Here is a 21,819-nt window from a genome sequence, read left to right on the forward strand (position 1 = left end):
ATAAATGAATGAAGACTGAAATTTCATTGCATATTACAATGAAAGTTATAGCCTGGAGTGTCCAAAAAAAAAATCATCTCAATTTGGAATCTTTTTATGGCTCTTCCATAGGAAAATTCTAGACCTAAGCTTATCTGACCCTGAGATCACAGTTTAGCACAATATGTGGAAACACTTAACAAAAGATTTAGCCCTCATTCTCCAGTCAACTAAATAAGAAAGAACTGCCTGGGACCAGATGCTAGAGAGACAGAATTTATGGAAATATTCACCTGCTGTTTGTGTTTTGCAGCTGGATCTCCAGTGGGTTCAGGTGTTGAGTGAAGGCTGGGCCACTCCCCTCAAAGGTTTTATGCGGGAGAAGGAATACTTGCAAACTATACACTTTGACACCCTGCTAGATGGTATGACTTTTGTTGTTTCTTACTCTTTATTACTAAAGAAAAAATTTCTGCCAGCATCTTGCACATGAATGGGAACTACTCATCTTTGGTTTATAAATGTCTTTGAAAAAATAGTTAGATCTTTTACAGTGTTCCCAATTTTATTACGTGTAAACTTCCATTTGTAGGATTTTTTGATCATTTTCAAAGGATTATTGATTACTTAAAATTAAGGAACTGAAAAAGGAAGATTTTACTTGCACACAAATCCAAAAGAAGGTTAAATCTGTTCCATCTCCACCTGTTCTTTGCTGGTCCTGATATTCAGAAGCACTGTTGCAGCCCAGCTCACCTCTGATGGCTGCATCCTGGGGCAGCCAAGGCCGACTCCACAGAGGTTACTGACTCACTTCCCATCCTCCAAGTTGCTCCTGTCATGCAGAGTTGCAGCAGCTGCTCTCCTTGGTGGATGCTAGAGTGTCAGTGTTTGTCCACACATGAAATACATTAGGCGGTTTTTGTCCTCTAAACTCCAGCTGGACTGATTCAAGGTAGCTTTCTGGGCATAGGCTAATGGATTTTTTAGGAAAGTTCTCCAAGGGGCTGGGGCTGTAGCTCAGTGGCAGAGCACTTGCCTTGCATGTGTGAGGCACTGGGTTCGATCTTCAGCACCACATAAAAATAAGTTAATAAAATAAAGGCATTCTGTCCAACTACAAAAACAAAAAACTGATCTAAGGTCGGAAGCATGTGTTATTCAGAAGGATTCCTGACCCTTGTGTGATCATTTCCTTCCTAGAGCTGCTTCAGCTTATCAAATGTAACATTATTTCAAGGCCTTGGGAAATAGCTAAGAAATGGAGAAGGAGTAGTGGCAGAGACACACTGAGCAGAGAGCTCCAGACCTTTAAGGAAGAAAGGGAAAATCAGATGTTCTTTCTTTGAAATGTTCAAGTCCTGAACGTCTTTCTGATTCTGCCTGGGTAATGAGGTATAAAGCTAGAATCAGAACTTAAAGACAGATAGAATGGGCCCTCTTCCCTTATTCTTCTGCTGTTCATGACTCACAACCTGAGGCCTTTATTTATCAGATTAAGTCAGATTAAAAAAAAAAGCCCACTTTCTTTACTTCTAGCTTGTCTTGACAGTGATAATAATGTAATCTGTATAGCATTTCTCTATTTTTAAAGCATTTTCCCAGGCATTATTTCATTTGATCCTTCCAAAGCCCTGAAAAACACATGATCCTTCCACACCAGGCTGCTCTCCTGATGTCCTTTCCAAGAGAATCTAGAAGGTCAGGATTTCTGTAGGAGGAAGGCTGATGTTTGCACTGATGTCTCAGTTTCAACACATGCCAGACACAGGCTGCTTCAAGAAAATGTCCCTGAACTCCGCAGCCATCCATGACTATGAGCATCCAAACTGGAGCTGTGGCCAAAAGACGAAGAATGACAAGTTACACTCCATTTATGTCTGATGTGTCAAAATGCATTCTACTGTCATGTATAACTCATTAGAACAATTTTTTAAATTAATTTTAAAAAAGACAAGTGAATCACATCAAAAGAGGCCCCTTTACAGATGGTGCCTTTGACAAGTATTTGTTCCATAAAGGAAAATGCCAGTGTGTCAGATATGGTTGCAGTGGTCAATGTTAATGGCAGCCCAGGTTCCTTAGCCTAGGATCTAGGTCTTCAGTGGGGGACAGAAAACATCCCAGAGTGGGCAAAAGTAGCTTATTCTGAGAAGGGGAGGAGAAGTCATTTTCCTGAGCTCAGAGTTTATAGTGTCTGCTGAATTCTTAAGAGTCTATGACCTGGGCTGGGGATAGAGCTCAGTTGGTAGAATGCTTGCCTCACATGCACAAGGCCCTGGGTTCAATCCCCAGCACCACATGGGGGAAAAAAGAGTCTATGACCCAAAAAAGATGAAAAATAACTAATGCAGATAATCCATCTGGTAATTTAGGCAAATTCTCTTTCCTCCTCTATCACACCATTTCCATTTCATTTCATGAGCAAAACACATCGATTTTCTACTCCTTATTTGGTCCTTACTACCATGAGGTGAATGAAGCACTCATTGCTCCTACTTCTCATATAATCCATGTAGTGTCTGGCTCTTAAACCCACCACCATAGGGATGCAGTGAGCTCACATTCCCATTGCTACTTGAGCCCCAGTGGTTTCAAGTCTCTATCTATTCATATGAAATTCCAGTTCTTTCCAAAGCCTAAGCCCAAGGGTTCATAGGAAGTGTGTTTCTTGTGCTTCTGCATCAGGCCCATGGCCATGTATCACTTGCTGTGTGGATACGTGTGGCTATCTGTGTCCACAGTGGTATAAATCCTGCCCAGGCCACTTAAGTTTGGTGACTGGTGGGGCTGTTTCTCAAGTGGGAAGAAGAATGTTCCCTTCCTCTGTGTTAACATCAATTGAGCACTCTCTAGTGAGTTGCTTGAGTCCCACCAAATGCCTTGGGATCTGTATGAATCCCTTTATCCTGTGTCTCCAGTGGGGATATGTCACAAGGGGTTCAGGTGCAGATGTCATGCTGTTTCCATGACCCCTAACCCCTTCCACCCTTCTGGCCCCATTCTGGGGCTTTCTGGAAGACTCCTTGTTTCCTTATGGAAATTTTCTGCTGGCTGCACATTTGCCTCTGCAACCAGAGTCCATTGGGCACACTTGTGCAACCCCAGTTACAGTCAAGTTCTGCATACCCCCCAGAAACCTCCTCCATTCTTATATCAATCAATTAAAAAAAAAGTACACCAGGATATGATTTCCTGCCTATCTCTGCCACTTTCTGTATCTCAGTTTAGTTTTAGTCAAAGCAGAGGTAGAAAATAAGAGCATGGAGCTGTGAAGCCAAACTGGGAGCTAGGTTTGTATGTCAGTGATGAACTATGAACCTGGGCCAAAATTACTTATAACACTCTCTGCATTTAGTTGCCTCATCTTTGGGAATATTAGTTACACACTGACTTTATTGGAATATTGAAAGTTTTACCAGTCCAGTAGTGAATGTTCCACACATGTTAGTTATTATCATGAACAAAACCCTACTGCATACAGTTAAAAGGACTTGGAGGGTTGAAGACACTAAGTGGCTTATACACAGTCACATCAGGTTGAATTAGCACAGGTAATCTCATCAGCCAGCAACAAATACTTATTTGTATAAGTATTTGTTAATACTTTAACAAGTTAACCTGGCCCTTGAGGACAGAGTGGCTGTGAAGGCAGATGTTCACTTACTGGACAGACAGACAGACAGGCTTCTCCTCTAAGCCTGAGAGCAGCAGGTTCTCCCACATCAGTGGTTCTTTTGAGACCATAGAATTCTTTATTTCAGGGAAACCTGATGTAATATATACCACAGATGAAGTGAAATTTCTTCCCTAGGAGGGGCTGGGAGTTTGGCCTTCCTCCTGGGCAGCAGGCTGGTGAGCATCTGGAGGAAGCCAGTGGAAACTGCTTTCATACCATGGAACTTTCCACATTTTCCACACCACAGCAATTTCCTGGCAGTGCCTGGCTTGATGGCGTCAGGACTGGGGACACAGAATTAAACTCTCAAAAGAGATTTCTTTATATATCATAAGATGGGGCAAGATGTCATTCATATTGATATAATTTAATTTTTTAAATGGACAAATTCAGCTATATGAAGATCAAACTATTTAAAAATTCTTTTGGTTGTAGATAGACACAATATCTTTATTGTATTTAGTTTTTATGTGGTGCTGAGTATCAAACTCAGTGCCTCCCAGGTGCTAGGTGAGCACTCTACCACTCACAACCCCAGCCCCAATATGATTTAATTTTAACCCATTCATAAAGGTTTGATTCAATGCCACTGAAAATTTGAAATGTTTTCTGTAGCCACAGACACATTTTCACTTTCACCTATCATCAAACAGCTGCAAAACAAAAGCCCAAAAGGAATTATTTGTCAGTGTTTTTGGTAACTGTATATTATGAGGAGGACCCACTTCCATATCAATGTGTAATGTCACTTTATCTCTCACTGGAAATATAGTTCCAGGGTTGTCACAGACCCTCCTATCATGTCCCATTTACATTTAAATATGGAGCACCAAGTTTACATTGATGACTTCCAAATGGGATCAAGACATGACAGCCTTGTGAGACACCATCACTTAATGGCAATTCTCCTGCAGCTGGCTTTCCAAGGCAGGACACCAGGTGCCACACACACCACCAGCACTTACTAAGCACCAGTGACTCTGGAGTTTGATGTAGGCTATCACATTTAGTCTGGATAACACCACTGTGAAGACATTTTATCCACAGAAGGAAGAAAGTTGGAAAAGTTAAACAACTTACTTGAAGCTTGTATTCAAATCCAGCTTATCCAGGCTCTGACACTTGTGTTTATTTTCCTGGGCATGCTTTCATGTCCTCGAATTACCTGGGATTCCAGGAATCCTGGGGCAGTTGGTTTCTACTCTCCCAGAGCCTGGTTTGGAAATCATTTCACAGTGGTTGTAATATCACATGTTTACAAGAGATAACTTCTTGCTGAAGTTGGAAGGGTTATTAACATATTATAATTATAAAATAATCTGTTTGTTTTAAAAAAACAGGTAATCATCCTAGCAATGTTTTTGGAATGTATTGAACAATATTCCATACAAATTCTGAGTTTTATCAACATCTTGGTGTCATATATTCTTTGTTTTTAAACATAGCATAACGGAACTGTTTAGTATATTTGTATGTTATAAATGTGAAGTGTCATAACAGGAATTGGTTCCTTGACATTGTTGCTTTAAGATTATTTTGGTGGAGAGCTGAAAACATATTTCTTAATTGTGTTTGTATTTCTCTAGGCATGGTCCTTTATGGTATGTACTTTAACTTTCCAAGTAGTTAAATTATTATAATTAGATATGTTGCATTAATTCAAAATGGTTGAAGACATGACTAAAAAAATTCTTAATTAACCAGTTGGAATCGTTATCAATTCATGATCCAACCAGTTATAGTAGAATAATAGTACATTATATTCTGCTAATTGGAGTCCAAGTAACAGGAAATTTCTGGATTAGGTGCAACTATTGTTTATAATGTTGTGTTTAGCTGATGAAAGTAAACTTGTTTCTAAATTATTGTTGCATATTTTGTTCATGAGTACTTTTAAATTTATAATTCTTTCCCAATGACTCTTGGTTCCCTTTTAGCTCTACAAATTTGGAAATTCTACCATGTTTACAAAACATTTTAATTAATGAAGGATAAAAATCCTTTTTAGATGCAATTTAAAGTGGATGCACCTGGTTGGATTGTGTATGATTGTACTTTATTTGTGATGTGTGATTATGCATGAATTTAATTTCAAGCTATCATAATTGATAGTTATAAAAATGGGAATAAATATATATTTGCTGTGAATGTAAATTTCTGAATTGTACCAGAATGAAGAGGTAAAATTCCAAAGGTATCATTTATCTCTGATATTATTTTCATCATTGTTATTCTTCCTTAAAAAAAAAACAACCTAGTTTTATAACAAAGATGAACTCGGTGTTTACACAGAAAATCTATGCAACCCATAAGCAGACCTCCAAGACTGAAACAGAAGGCTTGAAAAATATTTTTAAAGCAAAAGAAAAATCATTCAGTTGAACAGGAAGTTATCTGTTGGATTTACATTCGTTAAAAAACAAAAAAACAGAACTCTTCCATAATGGGATGTGTTACATAATCTCAAGGTAGTTCCCACCAGAACTGGAATCACATGAAGGGAAAGACAGAAAGCCTGAATAGATGTTTAAAGCCACAGAAGATGTTCAGCACAGTTAAGATTATGTATTAGAAAAGTTGAGAAAGATGATAGGGAACCCACAGTAAATCTGTTTATTCCCAAATGCAGTTGCAGCCACAGGTATGGGATCAGTAGGACTACTTTCCATAGCATCCTACAGATGCACTCCTTGACCTGGACCACGGTAGGGGCGTGCTGCTTAGTCACTATGGATGCCTACTCCAGGACAAGATGAAGGGGGATCAGAGGCTACTTTGGGCAGGAACCTGGTGGACCAGAGGAGAAAATTGCAACAGGAAGTGAAGCATCCCTTGGATTTCCACCCAGAACATTTGATGCAAGACAAAGTTGCAGGCATGTTGCTGGCAGGACGAGGCTTCCTCCAGTGTGATGTCCTACTTTTGGCTTTGCAGTTTGCTTTATTCTGGTCAAGTCATTCTTTAGAAGCAGAGTCAAATATCATGGTCCTTCTTTTAGCAAGTATGGCTAGTAAGCAATCCACAGAAAGCCTGATTTTTTTTTTGGTACCCAATATTGAACTCAGGGGTGCTTTAGTTATGACTCAGCTACATCCCCATCCTTTTTATTTTTATTATTATTTTTTTTTATTTTGAGACAGGGTCTTGCTAAATTGTTGAGGGTCTCAAAATATTGCCAATTCTGACCTCGAACTTTCTATCCTTCTTTCTCAGCCTCCCTGGGATTATACCATGGGGCCACCATGTCTGGCATAAGCACAATTTCTAATTAAAATATCAGCATCCTTGAAAGTGGTATTCTTAATTTACCGCTCTCTCTTTTCCTCACTTGAACTACGGTATATTTAATTATCTTTCATCATGAACCACCATTAATTTAGTGCTGAACAGTATGCCCCCTCACATCAAACCAGAGAAATACATCTTATTTACTATTCCCCTCTTTTTTTTTTTTTTAAGTGAGGAAACTGAATTCAGAGAATTTGAATAACACATACTTTGTAAGTGGGAAACTCCTCACTTAGACTTTAGTGTTTTCTGCAAAGGGGTTGGCTGCTCTAAGTGTCCTTGACCTTGGAAATAAAGAGTTGTTTGAATGACAAAAGACTTACTTTTGTAAGGCACATATCTAATTTGTGTCTTATTAAGGGTCCTAATGTATGTTGCAGAATTTTTATGATAGTCTGGGTTTCTTTGTGGTTGGTAGCTGCTGTCTGTATTCTATGATATTCTTAGGTCCTAGTAATTTTAGAGAGTGTTTAAAAGGTGCCTGGAAAATTTGGTTTTATAGCTGCTGAGGTGGAGTCTCATGCCCCAAAACAATAGAATTCAAATATTTAACTCTGTCAGAGGCATTGTTAAGTGTTGGATTTGAAAGTTAGATTTAAATAATTTCATTAGTTTATGACATATTTTCTCAAATCCATGAAGAGCTGCTCGTATTTACTCTGGAATTGAATGTTTTCTTTATTCATCTTCCTTTGATTCTCTTTGGAATCTGTTTCCCTGATATTTCTTTTGTGTTACACACCTAACCAGTAAGTACAATTTTACTGTAAGTACAATTGAGAGGCAGATGTGTTTATTAGAATGTTAGAGCATTGTTACAAAAGGTATTGGGGGGCACGATTTCATATTTATTTTTTTACATTGACATTGTTCAAACATGAGAGTCAATTTCTACTCTTTTAAGCTTCCAACTGAAAAACAATTACATGTTTTAACCATTTTATCTAGAGACACTTCAAAATATTCTTACTTAAAAAAAATAACCCCCTTATTCACTCAAAAAAAATTCACTGGGGGACAGGCGGGGGAAGCAAAACTTAGTGATAGAGCACTTGCCTAGCATGTGTGAGACCCTGAGTTTAATCCCCAGCACCACATACACACACACACACACACACACACACACACACACACACAAAGAAAAAGCTTAACATAAGCAAACTTTTCAATAACTCTGTTTTCATTAGTCCTACTAGTTATTAAGCTGGGCTTTCATGTCTGATACCTGAGACATTTATGGGGTCATTGGTGTTTCTGTATTTTTAGCTTCTGTGTTAGTGTTCTGATACAAAAAACATAACATATACATATATGTGAAGGGGACAGGGGGAAGGAGAAAGGATTTACCCTAAAAAATTGCCTCGTTCGATTGGAGGCAAGTTTAAAATCTATAGGGTAGCCCAGCAGGCTGGAGACCCAGAGATGTAGTAGTCGAAATCTAAAGGCACCCTGCTGCCTGAATTCCCTCTTCTTCTGGGGAGATCAGTCTTCTTTTCAGGCCTTCAACTGATTGGAGGAGGCCCAGCCACATTATGAAGGATGAGCTTCTTAGAGTCTACTGATTTAAATGTTAATCCCATCTAAAATTATCTTCAAAGAAACATCAAAATAACATTTGACCAAATATCTGGGTAGATGGCCTAGCCGTGGAGAGCAAACTGAAGAGTTCATATAAAATCAGCCATCCCCGTTTCTTTGTTATCAAGAGTTTTCCTGCCTCTTCCTTTGTGGTCAAGATGTTGACATGCTATGTTGCTGAAGGCGTAGCTTCTCTGAACTGTGCATTCTATACCTTCTGATTCATTGTGTTATATACTGAGAAGTCAGAACATGCAGTTTACTTACATTCCTCTTAAAGACTCAGCATAAATGTGAGAGGGACTCACTTTCCAAAGAAAATGCAGGAGCTTCAGTAATGGCCTCCTGTCATTTCTTATTCCTCCTATTTTTTGACTGATGGTTCTCAATTACAGTTAAGCTTGAAGACTCATGACTCCCAGGAAAGTCAGATAACCAGTCTCTTCAAAAATATTGAAAGGTGCTGCTGTGCCTGCACCACAGTGAGCATCAGAAGGACTATGTGTTTGGGGTCCCAGGGACTGTGGGTTGTCTTGAGTTTTCCTCTCTTTTCAATTCAGTGGGTTGGCATTGCCTACCTAGTGTTGGTTTCCAAAAAACACTAGAGAGTTTTGTTTTGTTTCATTAAACTTTATTTTGTTTAATTGGATTTTTGAAGACTTTAAGCTTCCTCGTGCATTGGGATCAGGACAAAGCTTTAAAAATGGAACCCAGGCCGAGTGTGGTAATGTACACCTGCAATCTCATCTGTTCAGGAGCCTGAAGCAGGAGGATCATAAGTTCAAGGCCAGCCTCAGCAACTCAGTGAGCATCTATCAGGAACTTAGCAAGACCCCGTCTCAAAATAAAAAAATAAAAAGGGCTGGGGATGTGGCTTAGTTTTAAAGCATCCCTAGGTTCTATCGCCAGTACCAAACAAACAAAAGCAGAACCCCAAAAGAGATACATGGCCTTCCCATACCCAAGGTTAGGCCACCTTTGTGGGCCACTCAGCCCACTTTTCACCCACTGCCCATCTCCTGCTCTGAGAAGCCCTTCAGGACTTCTCATCACTAATTCTAGAAAAACCCACAAGCAGCTAGGTGCGGTGGCACACACCTGTAATCCCAGTGGCTCGGGAGGCTGAGGCAGGAGGATCATGAGTTCAAAGCCAGCCTCAGCAATAGCAAGGCACTAAGCAACTCAGTGAGACCCTGTCTCTAAGTAAAATACAAAATAGGGCTGGGGATGTGGCTCAGCGGCTGAGTTCCCCTGAGTTCAATCCCCGGTACCAAAAACAAAAACAAAACCACACACAGCTGACATAGCCATGTTGGATTTGAGTTTTAAAGCATTCAAAGGGACTCTTTGGAAGGGACACTGTGCACATGTGAGACATCCTGCAGGGAGGGCACACCTTACTTCCAGTGTTCACATATCACACGGGTCTTTCCACAGATGGAGTGATCAACATGAGCATTCCCATCGTGCTGCCCGTCTCTATGGATGATAAGACACGGCTGGAAGGGTGCAGCAAGTTTGTCCTGACTCATGGCGGACAAAGAGTGGCTATCATGCATGACCCGGAGTTTTACGAGCATAGGAAAGAGGAGCACTGTTCCCGCGTGTGGGGGACCACGTGTTCAAAACATCCCCATATCAAAGTAAGTTGTGAGATCTTTGGAAGGGGTTTCCTGATCTATTTCAACCAAGAACAGAAATAATTCTTTTTAATTCCTTCATGGAGGAATCAATGGAAGAATGCTTTTCTAAGATTGGTTTTGCAAGCTTGGCTTTGGAAGATATTTTTAAAGGGGGATACAGAAATGTCTTTCTGTTTGAGATCCTTGAGACCTCAGATCCTCTAATGGTCACATCCTCAGCTAAATCGGAGTGTATAGATAAATTAGTCTGGTGTCATGAGTGGAAATTATGATACCAGACTAAATTTGTGTAGTTACGCACAAACTCACCACTAGCCCTGTTCATCTTAAAAAAGATCAAGGAGAATATCTTCACACAGAACAAACCCAGTCAACCTCTGGAGAGTGATCTCAGAGTCCATGCTCTGTGGCCAGTGAGGGGGTCAAAGAACCTTTTCAGTAAACACAAATCAGCATAGTTAGTGGCTGAACTCCCAGAGGAAGGATAACACATTTTCATCAGTGTATATGTTCAAGATTGAAAAATGTGTTCCTCTGAGTAGGATCATTTATCATAAATGAACCTCCTCAGGTTCATTCACAGCTTCTAACTGCTGTTGGGGGTGGGGGTGAGAGTGAGAGGGCATTATGGGATCTCCATTTCCCATAAACAAAAATATGTGAAATTGGATTCAGAAACCATTTCTCATCCAAAATAAACACATTAGGATGGAAAATGGAGAGAGAGAAATACTACTAATTTGACTTCTCAGATTCCCCAACTGGAATAACTTTCAGCAAGTTCCCAAGTTTCATCAAGAGCAGTTCAAGGCCCGGAGGCTCTAAGAAGCCTCCTGGTGGACAAGGTATGCTATCTTTCTGGACCTGTTTCTTCACTGACAAAAGAAAGGGCCAGGCAAAATAACTCTAAGGTCTCTTCCAGTCCCTTGACCCCAGAGAAAATCATGCTGCTGTTGTTCTCAGTTGTGAAATGCTCCAAGACAGAAAGGACATTTTCAAGGTCCCTGTTGGTAGATGTTATGCCAGGGCTCAGACCCAGGAAACAGATTTGGAATCCCAGAAGGTGCAAGAAGAGGCAGAATGCCGTTAGGATAGTAGACATGCTTTATTCAGAGGTGGAAACAGCCTCTAGCCTCCAGCTTCAGCCCCCAGCCAGTTCTACTTAGCTCCCTTTTTATATACAGTCCTAACAAAGAAGGCACACTGCCAACAGGTTACATCAATGGGCATGCTCACAAGTAAATGTTTACAACTTTGAGCATGTACACTGGACCAGAATGTTTCTGACCTTGGGCAGGGGTTGTCGCTCAGTGGTAGAGCACTCGCCTCATATGTGCAAGACCCTGAGTTCGATCCTCAGCATCACATAAAAATAAATAAGTGAAATAAAGGTATTATGTCCAACTTAAACCCCCCCCCCAATATATATATATATATATATATATATATATATATATATATATATATATATATATATATATATAATGTTTCTGACCTTGACTACACCTTAACCATAACATAGCCAATTTATGGCCTTGGCTACATAGTAAAAACATAACATAAAACCTAACAGCCTGCCAAAAGCCTCAGCAAGGGAACCGAACTATTGCCCTTTTGGTCCTGTCCCAAGAGTGGCTCCAGGGAATTTCTTAATCCGAATGAAAGAGGGCACTGGGCAAGCAAAGCAGCCTCTTCAGTCACTGGATATAGTTAGCCACCCTCAAGATCAGCATCCTTAGCCAGGTGCAATGGCTCATGCCTGTAATCCCAGTAACCCAGGAGACTGAGGCAGGAGGATTGCAAGTTCAAGGCCAGCTAGGGCAATTTAGCGAGAACCTGTCTCAAAATAATGATGATGACGATGATAAAGGGTAAAAGGGCTGAGAATGTAGCTCAGTGGTAAAGCATCTTTGAGTTCAGTACCCAGCATTAGGGGAGGAAAAAACAATAAGAATCTTCAACCTTCATGCATATCTAGATCAAATACATTTACATGGTTTTTCTCAAAGAGGCTGCCAGACAGTTCTTGTAATTTCTGAATACTGACTTAGAGCTGTTTGAGGAATATTTTGTTCTAGGCTTCAATTATATTTCTGGTCATTTCTTTCCTGATCCTAATCATATGGGTTTGGGATCTTATCTGTGCCCAGTGACCCAAAGAATAACGGCTTTTCATTATGGCAGATCAGATATTTCTATTCTTTAGGTCTAACATCCACATACACATGACTTGCACTTAAAAAAAAAAAAAAACCCTCAGGAAGCTCTTGGGTGATCTTAAGTGATTATGTCTTTCATCTTGTCTTGTTGATGTATGTCAGTAGTTGGAGTAAGAATTAGAAGCCAAGGAGTGCTATCGTGACTTTGACAATATTGTCAGTGACTCTGAACCATTAGATTGTTAGAGAGACTCTATAAACATTCTCAGTGAGCTAATGGTGAGAAATGGGCCATGGATAACCAGAGAAAGAAAGCCACTCATCTGGTATACACTACCCTTGGGTTGTTGCATTTACCAGACACACAGAATTTTATTGGAAAACACAAACACTGGTTTTATTGGGAAAAAAAGCTCTTCGCTTTGCATTTTTTTTTTTTTTTTAGCTGCCTGGAACCCAGTCATACTTTAGCATAATTTTTTTTTTTAGAACCCTAAACCTCCAAAAGTTGTTACTCCCAAAAGTAATCATAGGACTTGTATTTCCATGTGGCACTGGGAATGGCATTTTCTTTATGTCACCAAGGAAACGGTCTGTCTGTTCCCATCTGTTCTCATAGCTCCTCATTGATGACACTCCTGACGGTCCATTCAAGGACTCTGTTGAGTCACTATGAAACCATGTGACATGATCCCAGATGAAATCATGAGGAAGAGCTGGTGAAACTTGTAAAAATAACGCTTGGAGAAACCCAGATGCCTTTCATCCACAGCTCTCAAAGCTTTTCCAGGCAGTAATTATTTCTCACAATGCTCTTGTGAAGTAGGAAAAAAAAAATCATTTCTTTCATTTTATAGATGTAGAAACCAGGAGAACAAAGTGTGACTTCCCAGTGAAGGACAGGAAAAAGAGGTCATAATTATGTCCTTTAACTCCACAATACAGACCAGAAGTTCAGTTCGATCAATAGCATCACCTGGGCAGCTTTAAAAATTACCCATGATGGGATCCCACTCTCACTGATTCTGATTAAATTGGCTTTGGATCAGTCCTGGTCCTGGGAGGTTTTAAATCTCACCATGATTTGATGTGCTGAGAACCACTTCAGTAGATAATTACCTGGAGCTGTTTCCTATGACTTCACCTAGATATATCGAAGAACACCCCAAACTCAACATGCTCATCCTCTCCCCAGATTTGTTGCCCCCGTCATGTGTCCCTTATTTCACCAACAGGCCCACCATCCAAATGGTGATCTATAACCAAAACCTGGGTGTCGTTTTTGCTTCTTACTTCTCCTCTTGCTCATTCAACCACAAAGTTCTGCCTCCCAGGTATTACTTAAATTTATTCACTCCTGTTTCAGTTTGGGCCAGGACATTTCATTTCTTCCCTGTCCCTCTAATCTATTCTTCAGCCAGAGTGAACTGTTCAAGCTTTATTTGAGAACCCCTTTGCAAAGATGGGACTTATCTCTTAGCCTTTCACCACTGCCACTCAGCACATCTTCTCCTCCAGTCATCTCCAAGCTCGTCAGTAAATGATACCCTCTCTTACTTCTGCACATGCTCATTCCCTCAGCGTAGGACATTGTCCACTCCTGCCTCTTCATCTTATTCCCTCCTTTAAGAAAGTCAGCCCTAACGCACATGACACATAAGCATGAATAAATGCCTTCTGTATGCTCCCAGAGCAATTTGTACTTGTCCTGCCCACACCTGTGACAGGTAATACTGAAGGTGAGGCTGAAACAGGAAGCAGTGGGCCACTGATTAGAGGCAGTGGGTGTGGTGGAAAGAAAAGCCCTGGTTTGTAAAAATCCTAGACTTGGGTTCTGGCTTTGGTAAGACAGCTGTGTGCCCTTGAACTGTGCTGCTTTCCCTCCACAAAACTGACTTCCTACCTGAAAATGAAGACATTAGATCCTCATGATTTCCGGTCCCTTAAAACTCCAGATTCCATGACTATGATAGACACTGCAGAACAGAATGTATAGCCCCCGCTTGTATCATGTTGGTTTTTCTTCTCAATTCTTTTCTTTGAACCCCTTCCATCATGACCATATTTGTGGCCTTATTTCCTGAACCTACTATTTCTTTTCCTACTCTCTCTTCTTTTTTCATTCTGGCCTCTGCAGCTTCTCACTCTCAGCTGTTCCTCTCCTTTCAGTTTGCCCACTCCCTTGCCTTCTTCCGCTCCCTGCCCTCTCTGGGCCCATTCTATTTGCCACGGCTTTCTAAGTCTTTGCTCCAGTGCTTGAACTCATTATCTCCTCCTTTATGCATTCTTCTTGCATGTGATTCCAAACCCAATTCCTCTTTCACCACTCCACCAGACTTGCTAAGCCTGATCCTCATTCTTCTGGGTGCATCCAGTTTTGCAAATCCCCTGGCTGTGGCCCTCCTACTCCCTTTGGCAGGAGGCTTGAGAGGGAGTGGGAACTTATAGGCCACAAGCATTGGACCTCCCTTCCTGACAGCTGGACCCAGTCTGGGATAGTTGGAACACCGCAGAGAGGGCATTACCCTTGCAGTCATTCTGCCCCATCCTAGAAACGCCAATGTCACACCTTCAACACTGCTCATCAGACTGGCTTTCAGGTGGGTGGTGAATGAAGTCAGCGTCTTCAATAGAGCAATGCAGTGCAGGGAGGACCCCTAGTGTCCAGATGAGCTACTGCACCACAGGGATTTTGGGTCTTAATTTGAAAATTTTATCGGTTGTCTAACTTTAAGCAATGAGGACAAAGTTATACATAGTTATGGGTGTTTGAAAATGTTCTTTTAAATAATTTGCCTGAGTACAGGGCTTACAAAGGGGGCCATGAAAACAGAACCAAATACCTTGCCCAATTACCCTTGCTCTACCCCAGTTTTCTCATTTGCAATGCTATTGACATTTGGGGTCAGATAATTCTTTACTGGTGCATGGAGGGAGGTGGGCAGCTGTCCCATGCAGCTCAGGATATATAGTAGCATCCTTATCCTTTACACACTGGATGTCAATAGCATAATTTCTCCTAGTTTAAATGTGGCAATCACTAATGCCTGTCAAATGTCACCACGAGCAAAATGTTGAGGACCCCACTTGCTCACCTCAACCCCATTCCCTGGACCCCTCTGGGATGCAGGTCACTGTAAACCCCAATATCTGGCCATAACAGCAAGGTTCAAGGAATACTCCACTACTACCTTTGTGCCTTCCTACTAGGTGCTGTGTTTTTAATTTCATTTTTTTCCCAGACAGGCTCTCACTGAGTTGCCCAAATAGACCTTACACTTGGATCCTCTGGACTCAGTCTCTGAGCAGCTTTCAGCAACCTTTTAAATCAATCAGCTTTCTCTTGCTCACTGCACCTCCTCCTATATTAATATTTCAGATGAACAAGTTGTCCTTATATAGATGTAATCATTCAGTGGTTGTCTCTTTGCTACTGGCTTATTTCACTCATCAGAACGTCCTCCAGGTTCACCCATGTTGTATCCAGGATGATTTTTCCTCTTGAAGGCTAATGATATTCCATTGTAAGTGTATACCCCATTTTATTGATCCAGTCATCCACTGGTGAACATTTGGTTTGCTTCCACCTCTTGGCCATTGTGAATAGTTGCTGAGCAACATCTCTTCAAGACCCTCTCAGTCCTGTGAGGACAGAAACCAAAGATTCTCTAAATTGCTCAGGGCCTCGCTAAGTTGCTGAGGCTGGCTTTGAACTTGTGATCTTCCTGCCTTAGTCTCCTGAGTCCCTGAGATTACAGGCGTACGCCACCACGCCCAGCTGTTGACCATTTTTTAATGCACACAAGTTTTTAAATTTGAAGTAATCCCGTTTGTCTACTTTTGCTTTTTTGCCTGTGCTTTTCTGGTTCCATACACAAGAAATCACTACTGAATTCCTTGTTTCTCCCTACATTTTTACCTAAGAGTTTTGTAGTTTTAGGTATTACCTGTATGTCTTTAATCCATTTTGAGTTAAGTTCTGTTTATGGTGTAAGATAAGTGTCCAACTGCTTTCTTCTGCATATGGTTAATCAGTTTCCCCAATGCATTTTTCTGTTCTTTTTAGTTATACATGACAGCTGAATGCACTTTGACATATTATACATATATGAAGTACAACTTCCCATTCTTCTGGTTGTATGTGATGTGGAGTTACACTGGTTGTGTATTCATATATGAACATTGGAAAGTTATGTCTGATTCATTCTACTGTCTTGTTCTACTACCTGTTCCCATTTTCCCCCTTTCCCTTCATTCCCCTTTGTCTAATTCAAAGTACTCTATTCTTCCCTATCTCCCTCTACCCTGATTGTGAGTTAGCATCGGCATATCAGAGAAAGCATTCGGCCTTTAGTTTGTTGGTATTGGCTTATTTCACTTAGCATGATAGTCTCCAGTTCCACCCATTTACTGGCGAATGCTATATATATATATATAAATGCTATATAAATTCCATTGTGTATATATACCACATTTTCTTTATTTATCAGTGGAAGGGCACCTAGGCTGGTTCCATAGTTTAGCAATTGTGAATTGAGCTGCTATAACATTGATGTGGCTGCTTCACTGTAGTATGCTGATTTTAGGTCCTTTGGGTGCCTATCAAGGAATGGGATAACTGGGTCAAAGTGGGGGGTTCCATTCCAAGTTTTCTGAGGAATCTCCATACTGCTTTCTAGAGTGGTTGCATCAATTTGCAGTCCCACCAGCAATATATGAGTGTGCCTTTTCCCCAGTGCATTTGTTGAAAGGACTGTCCTTTCTCCCAGAGTGATCCTGATGTCCTTAGTGAAGATCATTGAGAAAATGGGGTTTTAGTGAACCGTCTATGTCTAGCTTGCCATGCAGACTTTGCTACATTTTGCTGCTCTTTGGTGATTTAATTTTAAATTGGATATAAGTGAAGGAAGCTTCATCTTTTGAGAGTTTTCTTAGAAATTATGCTAAACAATAATTAACTGGTAGAAAACAACTTGTCTAATTCCCCCCCCCCCAGGGCCTCTATTTTGGGTCCTTACTAGAAATAGTCCAAGATATATCAGACTGTAGGAGCAGTATGCTAGAAGTGGTTCCCAAACCCTGGAGTTGTCCATGAGCTAGCCAAAGAATCTCCAAGCATAAAATTATGCTCATGATACAAAGACTGTGTGTCTGTGTTGACAGTTGCACAGTTGATATAAAAGAAACCATGCATAAAACTGGCACCTTAGACTCGAAATGGTGACAGCTAACTAGATGCATGGTCATTGTACTCTCCATCAACATGAGCTTGCATTAAAAAAAAAAAAAACTTCAATTAAGAATGTTCTTTAATTTTTATTAGTTATTGATGGACTTTTATTTATTTATTTATTTGTTTATACGTGGTGCTGAGAATCAAACCCAGTGCCTCACACATGCTAGGCAAGTGCTCTACCACTGAGCCACAACCCCAGCCCCAAGAATGTTCTTGATGAAGCTCTAAAAATGATTATTAAATCTTGACCTGAATTCATGTCTCTCTCACATCCTGTTACAAAAAGAGAAGTACACATTAAAGTACTTCCACTGCATATACTAATATACAATGGTTAGCTTAAGGAAAAAGTACTAGTATGATTGAGCTACAAGTGAAGTTAGATGCTTTTTTTGTTTATGGTTTTGTTCTTTATGAAATAGCTTTTTTTTTAAATACTGGAAATTGAATCCAGGGGCACTTAACCACTGAACCACATCCTCACCCCTTATTTATATATTTATTTTTTTATTTTTATTTTTTGTAATATTTAGAGACAGGGTCTCACTGAGTTGCTTAGCAACTTACTTTCGTTGAAGCTGACTTTGAACCCACGATCCTCCTGCCTCAGCTTCCTGAGCCACTGGGAGTATAGGCGTATGCCACCTGCCCAGCTCCCTTTTTATTTTTTATTTTGAGACAGAATCTGACTAAGTTGCTGAGGCTGGTTTTGAACTTGCAATCTTGCCTCAACCTCCAGAGCTATGGTGATTACAGCCATGTGCCCAGCATGAAACACCATTTTTACTTGAAAGAATAGGTGAAAAACTATGGTTATTCAGAGTTGCTTATTTGGCAGGTCTTTTCAAAATGAACAAAGTCCTGTCACAATCAAGAGTATTAGTTGCTTGCGATTAACCTTTCAAGCAAAAAAGTTTTTTTGTAAAATGTGTATTCACTGCCATGAGTTAGGCAGCTTCACAGTTCTTAGAAAAATTTCTGGTAAGAACAGCAGTAATATTAACAAATGTGTGTGTTTTTAAAAATTCTATAATAAACCATATCAGCATTGGAAGACTTAAAAATTTAGTGAATTCTGGTGTCCTTCAACAGATGAGTGGATAAAGAAAATGTGGTACAAAAACACAATGGAAATATTACTCAGCCATAAAGAAGAATGAGATTATGGCATGTGCCAGTAAATGGATGGAACTGGAGATTATCATGCTAAGTGAAATAAGCCAATTCCCACAAAAAAATGAAAGCCAAAGGTTCTCTGTGATATGGGGATGCTGACTCACAATAAGTGGGGGTGAGAAGTAAAGGTTCACCAGATTGGATGAGAAGGAGAGTGTCAGGGGGAGGGATGGGGGATGGGAATGAGAAAGACAGTAGAATGAATCAGACAGAACTTTCCTGTGTTCATATATGAATACACAACCATTGTAACTCCACATTATTACAACCACAAAAATGGGAAGTTATATGATATGTCAAAATACATTTTACTGTCATGTATAACTAAAAAGAACAACAAAAAAAACTCAGTGAATCAATATTTTCTAGTTGACCAATATGTTATATTACACAATCATTCATGGGTAAAAGATTCATTCAAAGCATAGTGGATTTTTAATGTAATGGAATATGAAAAGTGCATAGAAAAAGTATCAGATCTTACAGTGCAGCTTACTTTTAAAAAAACTAGCATTTATCGTATTTTGGTGTAGTGTCAAAAAGGAATATCTACAATTATATAAAAAAGCTATCAAGAGGCTGGGTTTGTGGCTCAGTGGTAGAGCACTGGGTTTTCTTTATATACTTCAGCCCAAACAACATATTGCCACAGATTAAATGCAGAAGTAAGTATGAAAAGCCAGCAGTCCTCTGTTAAGTCAGATAAAGAGATTTGTAGACATGTAAAATAATGCTGGGAGTTTTTAGGGGAAGGGAGGGGAATAATAGGATTTTTTTTGGCAAAAAATGTTATTTATGTTAATGTGTAATAGATATATTAATGTTCATTTTAAATTAACTCATAACTATTTTCAAAGTTTCTCAGTTTTCATTTCTAATATGGAAATGATGATAAATATAATCCACATAAAGAAAAGCTTTTGTAGAGTCCCCACTATTTTTTTTTCCATCCTGTAGACTGAACCCAGGAGCATTTTATCATCGAGCTACGACTCCGGTCCTTTTAATTTTTAAATTTTGAGTCAGGGTCTGGCTAAGTAACTGAGGGTCTTGCTGAATTGCCAAGGCTGGCTTTAAACGTGTGATCCTTCTGTCTTGGCTTCTGAAGTCTCTGGGATTACAGGTGTGCACCACCCACCTGGCTTCATTTTTAAGAGCAAAGGAAGCCAAAAGACCAAAAAGTTTGATAAATAATGTGCTAAGAATGCTGAAGAATTGAAGGCAGCTCTTCATCTCAACACTAATCCAAAAAGGAGGGAAAAGTTCAAATAAAATAGAAATCAATATTCATCCTGAACGACTTTAATCATGTTCTTTCTAGATGGTGATGGAAAGTGGGGATTGGCTGGTTGGTGGAGACCTTCAGGTGCTGGAGAGAATAAGATGGAATGACGGGCTGGACCAATACCGTCTGACACCTCTGGAGCTCAAACAGAAATGTAAAGAAATGAATGCTGGTATGTAAACTGCTTTGAGTGCATTTGTTAGTACTGCCTACCATAGTCTGATAAAAGAATTAAAGATATCAGGAATCAGTATTTTAAAATGAAAACATCTGGTATTAGGCCTGTAATCCCAGCTACTCCAGAGGCTGAGGCAGGAGGATAGAAAGTTTAAGGCCAGCCTCAGTGATTTAAACAATGTCCTAAACAACTAAGCAAGAACTGTTCTCAGAATAAAAAAAATAGCTGGGCACGGTGACATGTACCTATGATACCAGTGGCTCAGGAGGCTGAGGCAGGAGGATCTCGTATTCAAAGCCAGCCTCAGCAAAAGCGAGGTGCTAAGCAACTCAGAGACACTATCTCTAAATAAAATATAAAATACAAAGTGGAGATGTGGCTCAGTGGTTAAGTGCCCCTGAATTCAATCCCCAGTGCCAAAAAATTTTAAAAAATAAAAGGAGCTAGGGATGTAGCCCAGTTTTTGTAAAGCGACTCTGGGTTCAATTCCCAGTACCAAAATAAATAAATAAATAAACAGAAATAAAATAAAATGAAAATATCTATAGGTATATCTATGATATAGAAACAGTTCAAATTTGTAGTCTATTCATATGCTGGAACACTATACAGTAGTTAGAAATATGCACAGACACAAAAAGATACCTAAAATGTATTAAGTAAAAGAGCAAATTGCAGAACAATATGGACAGCACAATCATATTTTGGAAGAAAAAAATCATTTTTAAAACCCTAACCTGTGTATATAAAAGCAGAAAAGTTTCTGGGGTAATATGGCACCAAACAGCAGATAACAGCAACTACCTACCTCTTGGGGATGGAGTTGGACTAAGGAGAAGGGAAGATTGTAATTCTTTATATATTTTGAAAAAGAGAAGGAAAAGTAATGATAGAATTATCAATGATTGTTATATTCTATATATATATTAACTATATTTCACCACCAGAAAGAGAGTAAGGCTCTCAGAAGTCTATCATTGTGTGGAGTAGGTTTTAAGCTTTCTTTAAAACCACTTTAAAGTGATGGTCAAGTCTTCTTTTTTTTTTTTTTTTGGTGGCACTGGGGACCAAACCCAAGAGTGCTCTACCATTGAGCTACATCTCCAGACCTTTTTATTTTTTATTTTGAGACAGGTTCTCACTGAGCTGCTGAAGGTGGCCTTGAACTTTCAGTCCTTCTGTCTCAGCCTCTTGAGTCATTGGGTTTAGATGTGCACTAAAGTAGTATTTATATCTGTAGATTATTGCGCCATGCATGGGCCCCAGGAAATGTTCTTCCTTATTATTCATCTCCTGGGGAAACAGGACTAGAGCAAGAACACTGATCAACACTGATTCTTCCTGAGCCTTGGTTGCAGTAAAGGCCCTGCAAAAAATGTGTTCAGCCAGGCACAGTAGTGAATGCCTAGAATCCCAGCAGCTCTGGAGGCTGAGACAGGAGGATCGCAAATTTAAAGCCAGCCTCAGCAAGTTAGTGAGGCCCTAAGCAACTCAGACAGACCCTGTCTCTAAATAAAATATAAAAAAGAGCTGAGGATGTGGCTCAATGGTTAAGTGTCCTTGGGTTCAATCCCCAGTTCAAAAAAAAAAAAAAAAAAGTGTTCATTCTGGAGCCTCC

At 39.9% G+C, this 21,819-nt stretch overlaps 1 protein-coding gene across 1 annotated transcript in view; it reads left to right on the forward strand.

Moving 5' to 3' along the window:
- Positions 1-21,819, forward strand: part of Papss2 (3'-phosphoadenosine 5'-phosphosulfate synthase 2) — an 82,049-nt gene that overhangs the window by 55,340 nt on the left and 4,890 nt on the right. The window contains exons 7-9 of the mRNA XM_076835285.1: positions 293-404; positions 9,962-10,167; positions 20,060-20,195. Coding sequence (XP_076691400.1) covers positions 293-404; positions 9,962-10,167; positions 20,060-20,195 — 454 coding nt within the window. The remainder of the gene's footprint in view (positions 1-292; positions 405-9,961; positions 10,168-20,059; positions 20,196-21,819) is intronic.

Source organism: Callospermophilus lateralis, chromosome 15, assembly GCF_048772815.1.
Source record: "Callospermophilus lateralis isolate mCalLat2 chromosome 15, mCalLat2.hap1, whole genome shotgun sequence".
Classification (NCBI taxonomy): Eukaryota; Metazoa; Chordata; class Mammalia; order Rodentia; family Sciuridae; genus Callospermophilus; species Callospermophilus lateralis.